This window comes from Schistosoma haematobium, chromosome 3 (assembly GCF_000699445.3).
Source record: "Schistosoma haematobium chromosome 3, whole genome shotgun sequence".
Taxonomy (NCBI): Eukaryota; Metazoa; Platyhelminthes; class Trematoda; order Strigeidida; family Schistosomatidae; genus Schistosoma; species Schistosoma haematobium.
In genome coordinates this window covers 23,854,341-23,876,904 of record NC_067198.1, presented here as the reverse complement: position 1 = coordinate 23,876,904, position 22,564 = coordinate 23,854,341, and the positions used below count along the sequence as shown (strand labels likewise).

Here is a 22,564-nt window from a genome sequence, read left to right as displayed (position 1 = left end):
AATTAATGCTAGAATTCAACATTAATAGATAAAGATGGAACATAAATCTATGCATCGGCAACAATAATCAATTCACACTAGATAAAAGAGAAAAACATAATGATAACGCGTAAACTAAGCCTATTGTTATAAATTTCGGGTCTTCACACACTTGATATGTCACATAAATTCCAATTAGCACAAAAAATTAGCGATCACAAGATGTCAATGACTCATGTGATTCAACCAAGTCATAATCTACCACTCTCAATGCATACACATTAAAAATGTTCTTGATACAAAACTGACTAATGCGTTTCTAGTTAATTTTTGTACGATGGAGTACATATATAAAAAACTTATGAGTCGTAAAAGCTTGCAATCAAAACCACATAGACGTCGGATACAATCTCATTACAAAAGAAAACAAAATAAATAACGCATACTTCCTCATTTTTTCCTTATATGCGTGGACAATAATAAGGTATGCAGATGAAGTTATAAAAACCATGTGGACTCAATGGGTAAAAGGTAATCCTGATTAACTGTCCTATGAGAATTCAAAGGTGTATATTTTGTGACTAACTCACGGAAAATTAATTATGCCTTTCTTCAGCACACATCAGGTTAAAAAACATTCAACACAAATAGGTGGGCTTGCATCTAAGGGCACTAATTCACTTTGAACACATATTTTACAGAATTTAGGAAAAAGCTGGAAAGAAACACTTGTTAAATTTCTCACCGAGGTAGTTGTAAATTAATAAAAATGGAAAAAGTGACCTAAAAGAGCAGTTTGTTCTAATTTGGTTAGGTTCTAGAATGAAACCAGTTTGGTTACGAAAAAGTCAGGTTTATCAAATGCGACAGAAGTCGAAAAGCTTGTTTTTAAAACATCTGGCATCAGATCTACTTTATAAATGTGTGGTGTTACGTATTTTGAACAGTTTCCACTCATATATCAGCACCGAACCCTTGTAAGGAAAATCGAATCTGAACTCATTTATTGGTAAAATTAGGAATGCGACTGTTCGTTTTAAGCGGATTAATTTAAATAGTTCAGTTTTTTGCATACTCTAGCTTAATACTACACATCTTTAGGGTGCCACTTGAGTCTCGTAGAATGCAATTCTAAAAGAGTAAGCTACGAATATCAATTGTTATCTGTGTTGTGTTGAAATTTATCACGTCAATCTTTTTAAAGACATCCCCAAATATTAGATTGGTCACACTTTCGAAGTATGTCTGAATCTAAAATTTTATTGATTGAAACAATACTAAAGGTGAAGTAATTCACCAGTTTCCAGCAAAGTTAGGTTACTAACACTGAATATAATGAACACCAACAACTCTCAACCAGAAATGACCATACAAGTGAATATTTCTTGAAATTAAGTAAAAACCAAGGGAATTTTCACGAATCAATTGTCACCACATCTACCAGCTTTAATTGGTATAGCGGTGTTTAATAAGTCCTTTTGTGCATCTTCAATCATTCAGACAGTGTTGGTAATAGATTAAGTTTCGCAGAAATTGATATGAATAGCTTGAGCGTTTGAACATATTAACATTGAAAGCCACCAGCAATCCTTCCATTAGACCTTGATTTCTTCAATACACGAACATTGAGAAAAGAATCCCAAGTAGGAAGAAGAATGTTTAATCAGTGAGGTGTTTCCCTCGGACAACCAGCATCTAAAGCGATGCTGCCTTCTCACAAGGAAGGACGGGGTTAGAAAAGGTCGATCCTCAAAATGTCCCACCTCACCTTATCTCACGGATTTCCGTCTCCGGAGGTAAGGCCCTTTGAAGAACGGAGCTAACACGTCAAAAACCTCCCACAAAAAGGCCGTGCGCGACCGGCCCCAAGCAGTTGTCCCTTAGGCTCTGCGGTCACGCTCCCAGGTCGTTAACGCCGACATTAATCCGAATTCCTTTTCAGGTTCCTCAAGAAATACCCTCCCACGATGTGGGCAGCTGGAAAGTGATATCAGCCCTCATACCCGTAACAGCACACGAGACCAAGTTGGTCACATTCAAATCCTTCCTACACCTCCTAATGATAGTCAAGCTAAGAGTATATCTCAGGAACAACTAGGAAAACAGTTAGGCGGCCATATAGGTGATGCCCACCCCGAGGCAGCATGGAATGATATCTGAAAAGCTGTGGAAACAGCAGTGATATCTGCTAGTACAGTAAACCATAAGGTGAGGGAGCGACACTGTATCTCAGCAGCATCTACCGCACTGGTAGATGCTCGACAACTCAGTCCATCTGGATCTGAACATAACGAAGAGCGGAGTCAGCTTAAGCGCAAGTTGACAAGATTGGGTTGCATCGACACCCAAACTAATGATAGGAAGTGAAGTAGTTGAGCGTGTCGACCGTTTCATTTATCTTGGAAGTCTGATCAGCCCGTGTGGTTTGGTGTGTGACGAAGTCTCAGCACGGATACAGAAGGCTTGACTAGCTTTTGCCAACTTGCGTCATTTATGGCGTAGGCGAGACATCCGTCTATCAACCAAAGGACGTGTTTACGGTGCAGCAGTTCGTTCCGTCCTACTTTATGGCAGTGAAACATGGCCGGTAAGAGTAGAAGATATTCGTAGGCTACAAGTATTTGATCATAGGTGTCTTCGAAACATTGCTCGTATATCTTGGGACCATCGAGTAAGTAACGCAGTTGTTAGGAAACGGGTACTAGGTAAGGATGGCAAATCCATTGATGAAGTAGTGAAACTTCATCAGTTGAGATGGCTGGGACACGTGTTACGTATGCCCAACCACCGAGTGTCTCGACGATGTTCAGTGGTATAGGAGTAAGTTGGAAGAAAGCTAGGGGCGGCCAGACCAAAACATGGCACAAGTCCATGAAGTCATTGACAAGTGGACTGAGTCATGTTGGTAGGTGTAGACTACCTGGTTGGGGATCGCGAGATGATAGCAACCGATGGTTAGAGACCCTGAATGACATGGCTCAAAATCGTTTGCAATTGCGCAGATGCGTACACTCTTTGTGTTCTCCCAAATTCTAATCTCCTGATTCCTCATTGTCTCTTTCTTTTCTCTCCCCAAATTTATTTTACTGTATTATACTCTATAAGTAACATCTCCAAACACTAATCTTCCCGATTACTGCTTATACTCTTATTACCTCTACCACTACGGGATTTGAATCGACCACTGCATCTCTGTGCTAATGTGGTATGGCAACTCGAACTGATGTACGTACGTACGAAGTTCTACGTTGTTACTGAATGACTGTTTGATCATCACTAAAAAAAGAGGCTAAAAGTTTAATTTTTAACAGCACTGGATGTATTAGGTCTTCTGCGACGTCCAATGAAATAATAGGAGAGCTGACCAGCGAATATCCACTATAATTGTTAGATAATAAACTTAGATATCGTCCTCAAATATAGAAATAAAAGGAATCATAGGATAGAAACGTATATTCAGTTTACCATTAAATTTTTTATAAAGTGAAAAATCAACCTCAAAACTATCACGCTTATATATTTGTTCTGTACAATTAATACATATATATAATGATTCTAATATCGCTGTGAAATCTCAATATTAATTATTCATCATAATCTTTTACTTGTCTATAGCATATACGGATATATTGCAACTCTTGATAATATATAGTCAGTAGCCCTTTCACTCCAAGATACGTCAAACCACCCTAGTTAAGAAAATTAAAGAAATAAATCAATTAAATTGATTAATCGAATCTGCATGATGAATCAATGAGTTTCTGAATGATAACTGAGACAGTTAGAATAGCTTCTAAATTACTACTGATATAGGATACAATTAACCATCTAGAATTAATATTGCATTGTTTCATTGACACAACAACCAAGATGCACAAACTTATTATTTCAAACGAGTGGCATCTGAATCTAAGTGAAAGTACAAACTTGTACTACGTTCAGAAACGTGCTATACAATACGATGCTGAAAAGTACAGCAGTTGATCAAATGAATTTCGAATAGCCTGTTTTCCACTCCATAGCAGAATAATGACTTTATTATAATTTGACTTGGAAATCTCTTCTTTTAAATAACAGAACACAAACTGTCTGGTTCCTTTTAATCACATCGCAGTTTAAAAAATCGCTACAATCGTCACTATATATATATATATATATATCAACCAATCTAATAAAACACGTGGAGAGAAATTATCTTACCAGGAGAACTCTGTGTGTAGCAGACTGCACTCGTTTAAATAATAAGTGTCCCAGAACGGTAGATATTGTTGGAAGAGCTAATGCACTACAAAATAAACGAGGTATATCAGAGAGTTCTGGGCGTAGTTCTATATCAACATCATTAACAGGCCAGGTTGGAAGATCTTTGCAGTAAAAGAGAAAATAACACAGTATACTAACCGAGATTCAACATAAAAACACTTTCTAAACAATTTATTACACTTCACTAGACTATACTAAGACGACAGGAATGTTAAAGCTAAAAGTTTCATCCTGTATCATGTACCTTCACCACATTTTAGTGATACTTATTCGTAAGACTTTTCTGTACAGATACATCCAGCTGACAAGTCCCAAATGGGACGGAACACGCGTCCTGGATTTCACTGCTAGCCACTATCCATCTTTGCTTTAAAATATTCGGTTTGTTGACGCATTTTTCCTATCCTCTAGTTACTGTACAGTATGTTATTTGTCTTTTCCCTATTTAACACACTGTATTTATTGTTTATTTTGTATACTGTTAATTTGCGTTTTAGAAGCAGATACAGTTTATCAAGCCAAATAACTTAATTGTTCTGACTTTATCTGAGCTAAGACTGTGCATTCAACAGTCTAGAGAATAGTTTAAAATTGAATCTGTAAGAAACTACTTCCTACAGGAGCGAACTCCGGTCTAGTTGCGTTAGACTGAACACGCAGATGGTAGGAACGACCGTCACACAAGTGAAGTTCAAAACATTATTGTATATTTGAACGTAAATACTCGACTGCTATGTGCAGGACTACTATAAATAGGCTAAACTGATGTCATCACTTATTTACTTTCTGTCCCCATCACCACCAAAGTGGTCTGATTTGTTAAGTTTAAAGGATTTTCGTTAGTTAGTGAAAATTACATCCATGTAATTTAGCCTAATCACAAGCACTGCTCTAACAGTTTCGTTAATAAACATGTTAAATAAATATTTAGTTTAGTCCAGTAATGAATTTCGTTAGTCTACTGAATGTAACGACTGTAGCGATTGGTTTGAAATTATCAGTTAAGACCTGGAATTAGAGATGGCTATTTTTTCTAGATTACTTCCTAAGATGTAGAAACAAACGAAGAACCTTGTGTCAAAGGTAGAGATCAACTAGTGAAATAACACAATAGGAAATTCGATAACCAACGTTTTTCGCTGTTGGACTCGTTTACACTATTCCGAAGGGAAATGAATTACGGCAAACCGTTGAAGGCGTCCGATGTCAAGCTGTGGTAAAATACTGCAATAGAAGAATATTTATCAAGCTAAATAAAACCGATTTCACATTAGTACAATGCTTCTGTCTTAAGGTTAAACTACAATATATGCCTGAAAAATGTCCTACAAGTCCAAACATTAAAATAAGACCTGTATAATGAATACATGGTACGTCTGTCAGCGATACTGATATAACGGACGGTTTACAATATTTTACTCCGTTACACGTATATTACGATAATATGTTAATAAGGCTAATCACGTTATATCAGAACCATGACTCACGGTCCAAAATAGAGAACGAGATTAACACTAGAGAATACTTTACAAAAATATAATTACAAGCAGTCACAACACAGTGAATCCATAGTAGAAATCAACGGTCACATATTTAATATTCCGTAGGCTGTGGTTGTTCACGCTTAACGACCACTCATACTTTTCTTTCACTACCACACATTAGATACTATATGAAAGCCACTGTAATCCAAATACAAAGTTGTTCACCATTTTGAATATATAAATTCCGAAAATGTATACGCTGATAAGCTACTTAGAATTAATTTTTTGTATTGATTAAAAACAGGTGTATACTGAACTAAGTTTCTAAAAATTGTAGTGAGGTATAAATTATTCAGATAATACCTACCTTTGCGTCTGAACAGCTGAATAAAGGGTAAACGACTTATATGGTTCCTCCATAACATAAGCAGTCTACTTTCCCATTGAACTGCTTTCGCCAAAACAAGACACAAAGGAATAGTCGGGAGACCTAGCAGTAGAAGAGGAGGATCTGTGAGCCGCATAGCTTGTAAACCTTGACGATGTCCATAAACTTGCATTACTGTTACAGCTCCGTACGTTACAGCAGACCAGTAAAATGAGCCGAAAATAATTCCACCAGTAAGAACAAATGATAGAGAGCGAGTAATTTGGTCAACAGACTGAAGAAAATCATAGAAAAATCCTAAAACATAAGAATTTAGTGAAGGAATTTAGTTGTTCAGAAGTATTTTATTCGATAACAGACACAAAATGTAGAAGCTACAACTACATCTACATTGTAAATTTGAACATATTTCAAAGTGATTACCAAGTAAACTGACCATCTGGGAATGAGCCCGTTTTCTTCAATGAAATTTTCTCCATGAAGTGCTTGTATCATATTTGGTGGAAGATGCAGTTCGCCAGTGGAAAACTTACTACCGACTAGAATACAAACACTTACTTATGCTTGTTACTCCTCATGGACGAGTATAGGCCATCCACATTCCCCAACCAACTCTGTCCTGATCTCTTCTTTCTGGCTGCTATTCATCCTTTTTATATCTGCTTCCGATTCTCGACGCAGTGTGTTCTTCGGCCTAGTAGTAGTACTCGTAGCAGGTGAGTTCAATGTCCAGGTAGGTAGATTAAGCCAAAAAGAAAGACATCTAGGTGGGTATTTTCGTATTACGGACAGTAGTGACCGTCTCATGCAACTGCGCTCAGACAATCGTTTATTGCTAAAAAGCACTAATTCTAAGCATAAGAATAGACATCGTCTGACATGGCGACCCTCTGCGTTAAACCAGTGGTAGACTCAAATAGACCATATAGCCATCGGTCTTCGTTGGAGAGGCTCGACAGAAGAGCGCCGTTCGCTCTGGAGTACATGTTTAGACTCTGATCATGCTCTAATACGAGCATATGCTTGCGCCTAACTGAACACAAAGGCCACATTAAGAAGACCCACTATTATTGATTTCAGCGATGAGAAGGGCAAAAGTTAATTGTAGGAACAGACGAAAGTCACACATTGGCATTTTCGAAAACAAGGCTGACCCAGATGTTGCTTTAAAAGATATACAAGCAGCTGTGCAAACAACAGCGCAATTTATGAGTGATCTGAATCGATGAGTTACGAAAAACCAGTGGGTTTCTACTAAGTCCATTCCACTGAGAGATTTGCGTAAACTTAACCCATCAGGCATTGAACACGATGAAGAGCGAAAACAAGTTAGATATAGGTTAACCAAAAGTCTAAGGAACGACCGTGAGTAGTGGTTGGCAACGGAAGGAAAAGAAATGGAAAGGGTAGCGGCTGTAGGTAACACAAGACAGCTTTTCAGACTGATAAAAGAAACTGGAATTAATAATTCAGGTGTGAGACAGTTTCGGAAAATGACAACAGTCTTACCTGCTTATGGCAAATTGTAATCCTATTTTGCACACACAAGTGATGTCCAGCAAGGTTGTTCACTATCTTCATTTCTGTTTAATTTTATCATAAACCTACTGCTGGAAATAACATTCCCGTCGATTGAATTTTCAGCAACTGAGGTCTACTTGTCAACTTAGAATTTCTGTAGCAGTGTCTGTCATTGAAAGGTGTACCTCAGAAGTATATAAACCTTTTCAAGGCTCTTTACTCGAACACTTTTGGCTTTTGACAACTTATAGCGAAAGCGAGATAATCGTCCATCAATTAAGGGACGAGTATATTGTGCGGCAGTTCGTTCTATGCTACTTTACGGCTGTGAAACGTGATAATTAAGGGTAGAGGATAGTTGTAAGTTGCTAGTATTTTGTCTTAGAAATATTGCTCTCATCAGCTGGAATCACAGGCTAAAATTAATAGTGAGGTTGGAGGTAGTGTATTAGGGAATGATGGTAAATCAGTTGATGAGGTTGTGAATCTTCAACGACTGAGGTAGTCGACCCACGTATTAGTCATACAGAACTACCAAACACCACGACATGCAATGATGGAGACGGCTGGAAGAAAGTTAGGAGCCGCCAAACCGAAACGTGTCACTAGTCCTTGAAGTCACTAACTTCTGGTCTGAGCCACGTTGATAGATTCAGACTACTTGGTTGGAGTGCGCGTGACTAACGTAACCAATGGTTGCAGACTCTGGGTGACATGGCTCAGAATCGATCAAAATGGCGTCGGTGTATACAGTCTTTGTGCTGCAATAAACCGTGAGATTCTTACTATGGACATAATTGTCTTCATATACAAATATATTGTCTGTTACTGATCTTAAAATGATCTACTATACAACAATCTATTAATGGTTGAATAGAAATAAGCAGAAGTTTAAATCAATTTTACGGTTCTTACAGTCGCTACATCATAGTAAAGTGAAATGGGTACTGCAAAGAATTTGCAAGTTCATTTGATGCGCATTTTCATAAAGACTGATAAAAGTATTTGATTTCCACTTACATTGATTAACAACAATTATTGGCTCGCATGTAGTTTCGAGCGTAAATCCTTTCAAATATGAACGACAAACTTCCATAATATTAGGTATATAGATACGCATTTAAGCGCCAAATCCATTATGTACCTGTAATAAGTGATCTCTCAAATGTACATACTTCGTTCACTTCGAATATCCTTTGTAAGTGAAGTGGTGGTTATACGATATAAAAACAACTTCCAATTGATAGTTCACAACCCACTTCACCCTGAGCCATGTTGGTAGATGCAGACTATTTGCTTGAGGTCCAAGTGACTATCGCAACCAATGGTTGGAGACTATGGGTAACATGGCTTAGAATCGATCACAGTGGCGTCGGCGTATACATGCTTTGCTTTATACCTTTCTTTCTGTGAACTAATTCTTCCAATTTTATATTCTTATACACAATCTTTCTTTTATATATTACTACCACTGAAGTGAATATTTCTATGAATTTGGTGTTCATTTTGTGCTAATGAGGTGTGGCGAGTTGGACCGATGCATATATGTGCCTGGTCCTACGTTGTGAATGACCGCCCGGAAAATGCTGATGAGGGATGTGAAAGTTTCCACATCTTCCAGATCTTATCCGTCAAGAAAACAAACAGGTGCCGATAGAAATATAGGAACTAGTAAACTAGTGCTTTAAAATCTTTGTTCAAAATATCTAGAGTAGACTGTAGATATACAACCACCTTCTCCTATTGTTCCAATATGATATTATGGTTCGGCAAGGATGCTCAACTTTACTGTTCTTCTCCAGTCCTGCTGTAAATGACATTCTGGTAGCATTCCTTAATGGGGAGGATATAGATTTGTCATATTGAGAAATACGCTGTGACCATGAGTGTTCAGATTATATCTTACTGCGACATGTTATGCTTTGACTTCTTATTGTTGGACTTATACTGAGGTACACCTGTTGTATTTTAAAAGCTCTATCTTTTATTGCATCATCATCACCTTTTTCTCACTTATAACTGATATCCCCTTCTTTCTTCATGAGTTAGTAATATTATTCTAAGTCTCTACTTTCTATTGTATTTAATCTGTATTGAGTGGTTACTTCCTTCCTAAAAATGACCTAGACAGCCATGATTACTTAGTTCCCTACATCCTAACTGCACAGAGCTTCCAAATGTTTCGAAAATTTTCTAACAGGAAGTACTATAATTGAAATGCACTTTATAGCCTATCGAAAATTTGTAGCATACGGAATGCCCTTGTTTTAAGTTTATATTGAATAAATATCGGCAAGTAACATAAGCGTTATAAACATCAACACGTTAATAGTATTTCCAGAATATTGCAGAACGTATTTAATAATTAATCAGTAATTAATGCATGTCAATACGTAGTGTACTTTCTACGTTCCAAATGCAAAAGACGTATACCTGCATTTACTATTGCGAAAAAATCGAGGAACTCGTGTATTTATATCAAAGAAGTCAGTCAGTCAGTCAGTCAGTAACAACGTAGAACTTCGTACGTACGTACATCAGTTCGAGTTGCCATACCACATTAGCACAGAGATGCAGTGGTCGATTCAAATCCCGTAGTGGTAGAGGTAGTAAGAGTATAAGCAGTAATCGAGAAGATTAGGGTTTGGAGATGTTATTTAAAGAGTATAATACAGTGAAATAAATTTGGGAAGAGAAAAGAAAGAGACAATGAGGAATCAGGAGATTAGAATTTGGGAGAACACAAACGATTTTGAGCCATGTCATTCAGGGTCTCTAACCATCGGTTGCTATCATCTCGCGATCCCCAACCAGGTAGTCTACACCTACCAACATGACTCAGTCCACTTGTCAATGACTTCATGGACTTGTGCCATGTTTTGGTCTGGCCGCCCCTAGCTTTCTTCCAACTTACTCCTATACCACTGAACATCGTCGAGACACTCGGTGGTTGGGCATACGTAACACGTGTCCCAGCCATCTCAACTGATGAAGTTTCACTACTTCATCAATGGATTTGCCATCCTTACCTAGTACCCGTTTCCTAACAACTGCGTTACTTACTCGATGGTCCCAAGATATACGAGCAATGTTTCGAAGACACCTATGATCAAATACTTGTAGCCTACGAATATCTTCTACTCTTACCGGCCATGTTTCACTGCCATAAAGTAGGACGGAACGAACTGCTGCACCGTAAACACGTCCTTTGGTTGATAGACGGATGTCTCGCCTACGCCATAAATGACGCAAGTTGGCAAAAGCTAGTCAAGCCTTCTGTATCCGTGCTGAGATTTCGTCACACACCAAACCACACGGGCTGATCAGACTTCCAAGATAAATGAAACGGTCGACACGCTCAACTACTTCACTTCCTATCATTAGCTCGGGTGTCGATGCAACCCAATCCTAAAGCAACATTTTACATTTCGAGGGCGAGAATCGCATCCCGAACATGTCTGCATTGTTGCTTAGAGTGGTCAGAAGACTGCATTTTGTCAGCGTCTTCACCAAATAGAACTATGTCATCGGCATATTCCAAGTAAACAAGTGAATCTGCTGGTAGAAGTTCAACCCCTGGAAATTTAGATGAGGAAAGTGTTATCTCTAAAAGTACGTCGACCACAAAGTTAAACAAGAATGGAGAGAGTGGGCAGCCCTGACGAACACCACTTGAGGTAATCAATTCTGATGACAGTTCGCAATAAGCTCTCACTCGACCAGTTATGTTCGAGTAGAAAGCCTTTACAAGGTTAATGTACTTCTCTGGTACTCCTTTCAGTGACAAACATTGCCACAGAACCTCACGATCAACAGAGTCGAATGCCGCCCTAAGGTCGAGAAGTACTACGATTGTGGGGCGTCTGAACGTGTGTCTGTGTTCTAGAACCTGACGTAGTGTGAATATCTGATCTATACAACCACGTCCAGGTCGAAAACCGGCCTGGTTTGCTCTAGTCTGCTTTTGTTAAGCGTCGAAGTATTCTTAAAGTTAATATCTTAGACACTATATTAGTCAAACTGATTCCTCTGTGATTGTCACAAGAGGATTTTGTCCTTTCTTATAGACTGTAGCAATCAGTGATTGAGACCAGTCAGATAGGATTGCGTCCAGTTCCCAAATTCTACCTAAGACCTCAGTTAATCTCACTGCTAATATTGGACCACCATCCTTGAAAATCTCAGGAGCAAACCTGTCAGGGCCTGCTGCTCTCCCTCGCTTCAGATTTCCTGTAGCTTTTTCAACTTTATAAGGAGTCGTAGGACCTAAATTAACTTGCCATTCAGGTTAACTGGAGATCGTGGGAAACCGAAGTGTGGCTGAAAGCCAGTTGAACTGATCCCTAAATTGTTCTGCCCATCGATCCAATCTCCTGGATTGAGAATGTATAATATGTCCATCTTTCTCTAACATTGTTTCGCTAACAGTCGGGTTCCTAATACCGGTTTCCTTAACAAGTATGAACAATTGTCTGCTACTACCTATTGCCGCTGCCTTTTCCATCTCTCTTGCTTTCGCTACCCACCACTGTTCGCGATCATTGCGTAGGCTTCTTGTCAACTTGCGCTTAAGCTGACTCCGCTCTTCGTTATGTTCAGATCCAGATGGACTGAGTTGTCGAGCATCTACCAGTGCGGTAGATGCTGCTGAGATACAGTGTCGCTCCCTCACCTTATGGTTTACTGTACTAGCAGATATCACTGCTGTTTCCACAGCTTTTCAGATATCATTCCATGCTGCCTCGGGGTGGGCATCACCTATATGGCCGCCTAACTGTTTTCCTAGTTGTTCCTGAGATATACTCTTAGCTTGACTATCATTAGGAGGTGTAGGAAGGATTTGAATGTGACCAACTTGGTCTCGTGTGCTGTTACGGGTATGAGGGCTGATATCACTTTCCAGCTGCCCACATCGTGGGAGGGTATTTCTTGAGGAACCTGAAAAGGAATTCGGATTAATGTCGGCGTTAACGACCTGGGAGCGTGACCGCAGAGCCTAAGGGACAACTGCTTGGGGCCGGTCGCGCACGGCCTTTTTGTGGGAGGTTTTTGACGTGTTAGCTCCGTTCTTCAAAGGGCCTTACCTCCGGAGACGGAAATCCGTGAGATAAGGTGAGGTGGGACATTTTGAGGATCGACCTTTTCTAACCCCGTCCTTCCTTGTGAGAAGGCAGCATCGCTTTAGATGCTGGTTGTCCGAGGGAAACACCGTACTGCTGTCACACCCCTCTACAGTCAGCAGTAGGACTTCGACCTGAGACCTTGAGTTGCTGCTTTTAGTCTTACCGTTCTCCACTCGACCTGCCTGGCATGGTAGAACCTACAGGATCATATGTTCCAGCCAATATAGCTCGGTTGGGTCATTACGATAGGCAAGCCCGACCACCGCGTCAAAGTAGCAGGTACGGTTGGGACTACGTTGTACTGGAGGATCCATTACCGCATATTATTTTCGGACGCTAGAACTGGATGGGAAAAGTGGTTAGTACACGCCATAATTTCGTAGTACGAAAGATGGCTGCTTAGGCATGGTGCATGTAAGTTTATAACTATGTACTAGTTGAGATACTAAAGATAAAGCAACACATTTGATAGGGATGTTGTGCTACAGGGGTCATAAGTCAATAAAGATTCTGTTGTAGTTTTTTTCAGTATATCTCTCATAAAAGTAGGGTGGACACTCCTAACCTAAAGTCATTTTCACCATATGATTTTTAAAAATGAACTGCATCTTTAACTAAATATTTCTTCTGTTCATTTGTTCATCGATCATATGATCCTCCTACTTTATATTTCATCACAATATAATCGTTGTTCTTTGTGTAGTGTGTTCTATTTGGTGTCCTATTGCGCCGACTTTTGCATATTCTAAATAAAGAATCGTACATTATTTTTACTTGTCATTAAGCTGAAATAAGTGGAATTCTTTAATAAATATTGGTACAAGGGGACATCAAATACATATGCGTCCAAATGCCCTGCTACGGCCGAAGATCGAGAGTCCACTGCCTTGCAGATCAGACTTTTAGGTCGAAGGCTCTGGGTGTGCCCCCCAAAGAAAACCACCTGCTTAGGTCTGGGAACCTGGACAGTATCATAGCCCACATACAAATCAAATCAAATGATAATTACTACTAGAGGACAGAATACAGTCACATTCCATATTATTTGAAAACATATTACCTAAAAATAAATCTACGTAAGAAATGGTGCCTCTCTTTGATAAACGATTGAAAGTGACCAAAAATATGAGTTAAAAGTCGAATTTATTTATAAGGTTTTCTGAAACTGAGATGAATGTAACACAATGTATAATAAAAATTATTAGGGATACTTTCAGTTGTAAGTAGAGTGATAATATAAAACAAGAGAACAGTCGCAATTTTGAGTCAGAGAGTTTTTGCTTATTAGTGGTTGTTAAACCATAAACATTTTGACGTACAGTTTAGATCGGTTGGGATTAGTGTTTAACATCTAGTACCTCGTTAGTTTCCATTGATAAAACTAGATTACGAAACACAGTCCAGCACTCATGGCATTTTGAATCTGGTCGTGTATGTTATGCTGCTTATTATTATCTACTAAACAAGCTTGATCTAACAAACTGGTACTTCAACTATATCATACATAAGTGCCCGAACTATGAGTAGCGTAATATCCATTTAGCTAGAATTCGTCAAAGGCAACCTACTAAAGATTCTTCGAAACGTCAGAGTGGAATATATTGATAACTATACGCTATTATTTGAGCTGTTGATACTTACAATTTACATTTTAGTATGTCTTCTGTTAGACAAATAAACCACTCTGGAATAATAATAATAATAATATTCAAAGTTTTGACTTTGCTGGTACGAACAGTGACACAAAAAGTGCAATAATTTGACCAAATAATTTACATTAATACAAAAATTAAAAGATATTGCTCTTTTACAATGCTTAAGCCAGAAAATACTAGGAACCTTTGTTATGAATTCCGAACAATCCAAGTTTAAAAATGACAAGAAAGAAGTCAACCACATGTCTAACTGTAAACTATTCGTTAAAGGTCAAGTATCAGACATTAAGTCGCAAGTGAACTAAGAACGTTGGTTAAGATATTTAGGATATTGATGGGTGTATCTACACGATGTTTCGCTATGTCTAAAGAAGACTGAAACAATCTTCAACGCGATCAAACACTATACATATTTCAGCTGAGTCAGATCATCTAGGCTGGATGGGATTTCCAAGTTATAAAAGGTATGACATATTAGATTATATGGCTTGGGTCAAATCTTGATCGTAATGTTAAACTTACTTTTTATACCCTACAAAGAGAAGAATGACTGGGAAATCTAGACTTTATTTTAATCGTGAATCACATAAGATTAATTAAATAATGAGTATGTTATTACAAAATAATCAACAAACTACTTAAAAACAGGTTAGTTGCAGTTTAGCTTAGATAAAAGAATTTCAGTACTATTTGATTCGCCAAGATCATTAAACAGAACTTACCGCAATCAGGATAAACTATTATATATGGTGTATTACATATCTGACATGAAATAGAATTCGATTCTCCTCTGCTGTGTTGTTGTTCACTAATCCACCTTTGAAGACACGTTTGATGAACCCATTTCAGTGCGCCACGGCAGCGACAAGGTCTGCTCCATAAGTTGGCTGAGTTACCGTCTACTTCAGAACTCAAACAAATCCAACAGGTTTTGTCTTCCCTTGGCGTAAAAGGTGAGACATTGGCACTTTGTTCCAACATAGCTTAGAGCACTTTGTTTTCCCTAGATTTGAATAGTTATGCCTGTAATATATTAACAAAGAGGAAATAGGATATATTGGAATTTACTTCCGGATTCTAAAAAAAGTAAACTATTAAGTAACCAAGTAATGAAAGATACGATGTAAACGATAACAGTTCTGACTTGCTTGTTACGCTATATACTTGAAGAAATTCAGTTAATACAAGCTTAAGTAAGCTAGAGATACATTAAAAACCTAGAAGTACTAGATCTTCGCATCGTCGTAAATTGGTATGTTTCACCAGCAACTATCCAAAAAAATGTACAATACTACACAGGCATCTTTTGAAACAACTTATGAACCCATTGCAGATTCATGCGCTGATTTAAACCACACCTCAAGTATGAAACTACCTGGCTGGACAAACTGAAACAGATGGAGCAAGACTTAAATCTATGACACGATTTAAGTGGTTAATTGGTCGACTGACTAGTTCTGTCCGAATGTGTTCGAACTGCACATTGCTTAAACTTAGATATAGACTAGTCTGAGCATGTCCATCTACACCTGAAAAAGTACGATGAACATGCAGTTAGAACTTAAGTATGTGACTTGGGATTAAAATTAGACTGAAACTGATTACCCTATTAGGACAAAAGTAGCCAGCAACATAAAGTGTTTGTAGAAGTATCAAACGATGTATTGATCGATACATCATTTGACACCACCTAGTGACTGAATCTCTTATAGGTTATGTTTTCTCAAAAGAAGTTATCACGTGCAGAGCCTCGAGGTTTCCTAGTATTAGACCTAATAACACAGTTATGGCAAATGAAGGTCCTGGCTTGGTCACGCAAACTAATGTGGGGAGAGGACAGAGATAGGTTTTGACTTATCTGATTCCTTCGCTGAATCGTTTGTTCGCAGTAGAACAGGCATCTTAAATGTTCATTAGTTAGCCATGTATACGCGGATCACTGTGACATGTATTTTTCAAGTGTGTTTTAACTCCAACACTATTATGAGGTTATTATCCAAATCCTATATACGTTTTCTTAAATTGGGAGACATCAATTTTTCAAGGCGAGTACCATGTGATATACTTTAGTGCCTACCGTGATAACACAACCGAGCTATGCTGGCTGGAAAGCATGTTCCTTCAGGTCTTACTTGCCATGCAGGTTGGGTGGAGAGCGGTAAGACTAAAAGCAGCAACATAAGGCTCAAGGGTGAAGTCATACTGTTGAGCAGTGTTTCCCTTTGACAACCAGCATCTGCACCAATGCTCGCCTCTAAGCACATGAGATTACTTCGCTGATGATCGAATCACTCCCTCACCTCTTAATAATTCTTCCTTCTCTAAGATTAACTCTTCTCATTTATCTTTATCACCACGCAGTGCCAATGTTAATGATTAGAGTTAACAAAACGTTATTCATGGTCTCCTGAAACTACGTACTAAACTAAATGTTGGGGCTTTTAATGTTCGAACCTTGTGTCAGGTAGGAAAATAGGCTTTTCTAGCAAGAACTCTAGAATCTCGCGCTATCGGTGAATGCCACGTCACGCAAACGCGCACACAGGATCCAGGTACGGTCATTGATTTGACCTGACCTTGTCACTATAAAGAATCGGCACGATTTTGAAAAGTCACAGCAAGAAAACTCCTCAGAGTTCAGCTCAAAAGTGAAAAAGTCAAGAATATATTTCGAGAACAACTAGCGAAGGAACTAGCCAACCATGAGAGTGATATCCACCACGAGTTATATTGGTATAATATCCAAAAAGCTGTAGAAACAGAAGTGATATTTACTAGTAACTCAAATCAAAATGTTAGGAAAACTCAGTGCTTTTCAATGGCGTCTACTAAATTAATAGACGATCGGAAACATATCTCATCTGGCTCCAAACACGATGAAGAGCGGAGGCAGCTTAAATATAGGCTGACAAAAAGCCCAGGCAATGATCGTGAGCAATAGTGGGTACAAAAGCAGAAGAGCTTAAATAGACAGAGGAGATAGGTAGCAGTAAACAACCTTTAAGACTCATCAAGTAAACAAGTATTAAAAATTCGGCTGTTAGTGAAACCATCTGGGAAAAAGACGGGACTATTGTCCTCTCTCAATCCGGAAGATTGGACCGATGGGCAGAGGACTTTAGGGAACAGTTCAACCGGCCTACAGCCCAAATTTAGGGACCCACTAATTACAAGCAAGCTAAATGGAAACGTGATGTAAGTTCTCCAACTTTTAGTGATGTTGAGAAGGCTACAAATAATCTAAAAAGAGCATCAGGGCCTGATCGACTGATCCATGAGACTATTAAGGGTGGTGGTCCAGTTTGAGAAGTTAAATTAACTGGAATCTTAGCTAAAATCTGAGAATCAGATGTGATCCAATCTGACTGGTCTAGACCGCTGATCATCCCAGTTTATAAGACAAAAGTCCTCTTGTGGCAATCCCGGAAAAATCAGTTTAACTGTCTAAAATATTAGCCTCAATAACACTTCAACGTCTAATGAGAGCTCGTGAAGGGTGAAACCGATGGAACCAGGCTAGTTTCAGACCTAAACATGGATGTATACACCATATATCCACGCTTTGGAAGACTCTCGCTACCCTTAGTCGTACTAGGGCATTTACTTACTTACTTACTTACGCCTGTTACTCTTCGTGAAGGAACATAGGCCACTCACACTAGGGCATTTGGGGGTAACATTTTAACATCAATATAAGGCTAATGTTGTCATCAACGACAAGAGGAAGTAAATAATGGTGAGCCGGTAGAGCTGGCTACTGAACAAGCAATTGTTTGTCCATAGGGAAAATGTTACATTTAAAGACATTGTGGATTGTAATAATCTGGACGATGGGTGCTTGTTGAGAACATGGACTGTACTGCATTATTGCGGTGAGTTGTGAATACATAAAATATCTTTCTTTCAGACAACTTACAGGTAACTGACGAATTAAATATGACATTTACAGAATTCTTCAGTTACAATGCCGTTTACACATGCCCAGATGACACGCTGCTATGTCAGTCTGAAATGCCTAAAAGGTAAATTGATAATCACGTGTAATAAAGGGTTGTCAGAGCGGCAAAACAAAAACACAATGACTACTTGTACACCTTGGAAGGATTACAGGCTGCTAAAATAGAGGCTGGATGCATTTCCGTTGGGTTTCCAGTCGTCAGTATCTTAACTAGTAACTTCTCGCCGATAACTAATTGTATATTAAGTACATGCATACAAACCAGTCTTTGCAAAACAAAGGTGCTCACCCCATCTCCCTTATCTAAATCCCACATTGTTAACATATAAGTTTTATAATTAATTTTACGCCAATGTGTCCAGTACTTGTAATATCCAATGTTCACTGCTTGTTAAAGCAATCAGTGACCTGTCAAATCAGATCAGCAAAATAAAAACGTACATTCAATGCCTATTCACCTTTGTCAAGGTCAAAAGTACTTGCAACATAGATTCTGCTAACTTGGAATATCCATTAAAAACACACAGAGAACTTAGCATTTAGGAGCTGGATTGCAGGGACGAAACTTCCTTGATCAGTCTGTAAGTTGAGACAATTGTTTACAAAGATTTAGACAGTAATCGTCGTAACTCCATGAAGGTGACATTAGCTTACGTGCCGATGTGTACTTATGCCTTACTTGGGACTAAAAGCGAAATGTGCATAAGTAATTACAGATACTACAAACTAACTAGCAGTAATTCAAGAAAACTAAACACTTTTTTGCTAAATGTTTCGTACACACAGCTAAAAACTGCTATCTGTCCTGAAAAAGACAACACAAGTGGTGGGTGTTAAGAGCCAGGCTTTGTTGCACGACGCAAGAGATAAAGCACGTGTGTATGACAATCCAAAAAATGTAGTCATAATGCAATTAAAATGTACTGTTGCTTATGTGTATGTGTTCACAGGCTTATGTAGAAACTAATAATAACTGCATATTTTCATCTTTTAGATGATTTCACAATTACTGACGTCACTACAAACCATTAATTCTATACACATTGTGTCACATAACTTTCTTTACGCTTCATATGTTTCTAAAGTCTTTTGCTAGTGGCATTGCGTCGAAAATGCGTAATATCCAAGTTTCGTGAATTTCATTACATCAAGCGTTTCTTCGTCATGTTATTGGAGCAGTACTTATATTAATTCTGTACTGATTATGAATAACGTTTCGATATTCACAGAATACTACGGAGAAAAATCGGAATGGAACAGGAAATCTACAAATATATCCAAATGTAAACAATATGAAGAAAACATTTATCCCAGAAATTTGTATAAATTCTTATTTTAAATTAATCTGCAATAATATTTCTAACACATCAGTTATGTAACTATTGTGACGCTTAAATATAAAAGATATTAGAAGTGCCGATAAGATAGGATTAGTTTGATAACGTGAATAAACTGTGACCGTGGCTTCGTATATTTTCCTACAAGGATCGTTCATTTGACTGTTTATTGTAGAATAACATATTCAAGTTACATATTTCACTGGTTTTATGTATAAAGGTGAGTAGGCGAACACGTTAACGTGGTCAATAATAAGCAACTAGTTTTTGAATGACGTGAAATTTATGGAACGCGATTTCAACTGTAAAAAAAAGGAAAAGACGTTCACACACAGTGGGAATTCTGGGAACTTCCCAATAAATTCTAAAGGGTTCCCAAAACTTTGGGGAGATTTCAGGGTTTTCCCCAATATATTTATAAGCTTTGAGGATTTCCCAACAAGATTCAATGGGTTTCCTCAAAGCATGTGCGTAATTCAGCCAAAACCATAGACCAGAGGAGATTCAGGTTTTTAGTGGCATTATCCTTAAAATTCAAGGTGTGGCTTCTCAAAAACTAACCAAATTGTCCGAAAAGTCCGAAAATTGGGGATAGGGGCGAAATAAACTACGAATATACTGTACATTCTCGCCTTAGGTACCATACATTTAATATACTTAGGTGTCATTAAGTTGATTATTTATGGGTAGATTTATCACACAAGACTTACAAGTGATATGACGGGATAAAAAGTCAAAATTCGATTGATTTACTCATGACGATTTTTGTTCAACATTAATTCCGTTTTAATTCAATGTGATGATTACTCATTATAGTATTTGTTTTGTTTTTCCGCATGACATTTTATTCTGCATAATATAGGATATTCTTGGATTAAGTTAACATGAATTATATTGAACATATGACTTGTCATAACTAAGTATTTTTCATATGTGATTGTAATCTAATTATTAATCAAAAATGAGTGTATGAATCAACATACAAATAAATGTATTTCCGACCAGACTTGCCGCAGTTACTCGTGCTTTTAGCTGCATGTGGAATATTTACCTTTTCCGAACTTGGACTTCTCTCTCAAGTCAGCGGGTCTGAGACGCGTCGGAATAGCTAGCTTAGCTGTCATTGTGTCAGAGTCTTCGTTTTGTTTTCAGATTAGGTGAAATCATAATTTCGTGAAACATGACAGAGACCGTACAATAACCATTAACGGAACTGTTTTGAATTGTATTGATCAAAACAAATATTTTCATTGACCAACTTTGTCTGAAAGTTGAAAGTTTGGGGCTTCTGACTCCCAGCAAAAACATTGTACACTAAGTGCTTCTGTGTAGAAAGGAACAGCATCGACTATTTCGCCTGTATTTAGGACTATCAATACCAGAAATGCCCTAATTCTAATGCTTTACTTGGTTTTAGGGAAAGTGGACATTTTTGAAGACGAGGGGCCAATCTTGAAAAATTCCACCTCACTGGGAAATCCCAAAATACTTTGCGTAATGTACACCGGATTAAAGAAAAACAATGTTTATACTTTTCCAACCATATTTACACTAACTTATCATAAGGGATGTCCCTAGAATTTCAATTAAACTCGCTTATGTTTACCTCATTTACTTGCTAAAAATTTAAACTTTAGTAAAATTTTTACTGAAAAAAAGGTGAAGGTTCTCATGAATGAAGTTTTATGGGAAGCCAGTAATCAGAAATCAAAATTTGAGGTTACAAATATATACGAGATGGGTAACATTTGGGGTGAGACTATAATTTATGGACGACCTTTGAGCGACGATGAAGTGATCTTGAGCGTGAACTACTCACGATAACTAAATAAGGGTTATCAAGTAGTTAAAATTCTCATTTACAGTTGATGGTTAGGGTTATAAATTAGATTAAGGGTTTTCATCACGAACTGACAGTTATAAAGCCAAAACTCTAATTAGCCAAATGTATGGATGAATTCCGTGCCAAACTTCATCACTTTTTTATCTTATATCTGATCGGTTGGTCCATAAATTATAGTCTCGCCACATTTGGCATTCAACAGGTTCGCTTGCAACCTGATTGTAGCCAATCTCCCGATTTTAGGGAAATTTTCGAGTTCTCCAGACATGTGTTAGCTTGTGCTTTTTAAGACCATGTACCAACCTTTAAATTTCAGTCGCGTTCGCTAAAAATTTTCCACTACAATTTTTCCAAATTTCCCCAAGAATCGGGAAACTAGATACCTTGAATGTTGGGAGGATGTGAGTAGAGCTTGAGAAGTTGAAGAAAAGGCAGACCAGGCACTCGATTAACACATTATGGTCACTTACACTAATTATTTTAAGCGATAGACAACAACTGGGAATAAGACAAGCACAAAAGTTAGGCGACCTGACAACCAGAGTTAGAAGCTGTTACGCAGATTTCGAATGTTTTGCCGTACAACTTTAAATGCCCAATCTCTGAAACAGTTGAAACCAGTACGGATCTGTGTTCTCGCATTATGATGTTGAGGGATTGTCGTATGCCTTTCAAATCACGCCGCCAAGTCGGCCTCAGAACGTGAGGTGGAGATATGCCCATATTTTTGTCCAGTCAATAACACCGTTCTACCATTAAACACAAACTCTATGCTGTAAATTTCATTGATAAGAAGGCCACAAGAGCCAAAAGAAATTGTATGATTATCCCAACACTAATTCATTCAGGATTTACATTAACTGGTTGCCGTTGCAGACTTTTCTAATAATAAGTTGTGGTTTAATGGAAACGGAATATGTGGCGGACTGCTCGTGATCAGTGAAATTGATACTTGAGTCAGTCTGGAAGACTTTGTGAATTCTTATCATCAGTTTTCGAGAGCGAGTCGAGTA

At 38.1% G+C, this 22,564-nt stretch overlaps 1 protein-coding gene across 2 annotated transcripts; it reads right to left on the bottom strand.

Annotated features, from left to right (window-relative positions):
- Positions 1-47: 47 nt before the first annotated feature.
- Positions 48-22,455, bottom strand: MARCH5_1 (E3 ubiquitin-protein ligase march5; the record flags this gene model as incomplete). Of its 2 annotated transcripts, XM_051213347.1 has the most annotated exons (6): positions 18,813-22,455; positions 15,136-18,779; positions 6,094-6,411; positions 4,180-4,343; positions 3,585-3,668; positions 48-77 (listed from the first exon to the last, which is right to left on the bottom strand). In XM_051213347.1, the coding sequence occupies exons 2-6, from the start codon at positions 15,392-15,394 to the stop codon at positions 48-50; spliced, it is 855 nt and encodes a 284-aa protein (XP_051069320.1). In that variant the 5' UTR covers positions 15,395-18,779; positions 18,813-22,455. The 2 variants fall into 2 exon arrangements, with proteins under 2 accessions (XP_051069320.1, XP_051069319.1); XM_051213348.1 differs by lacking the exon at positions 48-77 and having other exon boundaries at positions 3,256-3,668; positions 15,136-15,436; positions 18,661-22,455.
- Positions 22,456-22,564: the final 109 nt, after the last annotated feature.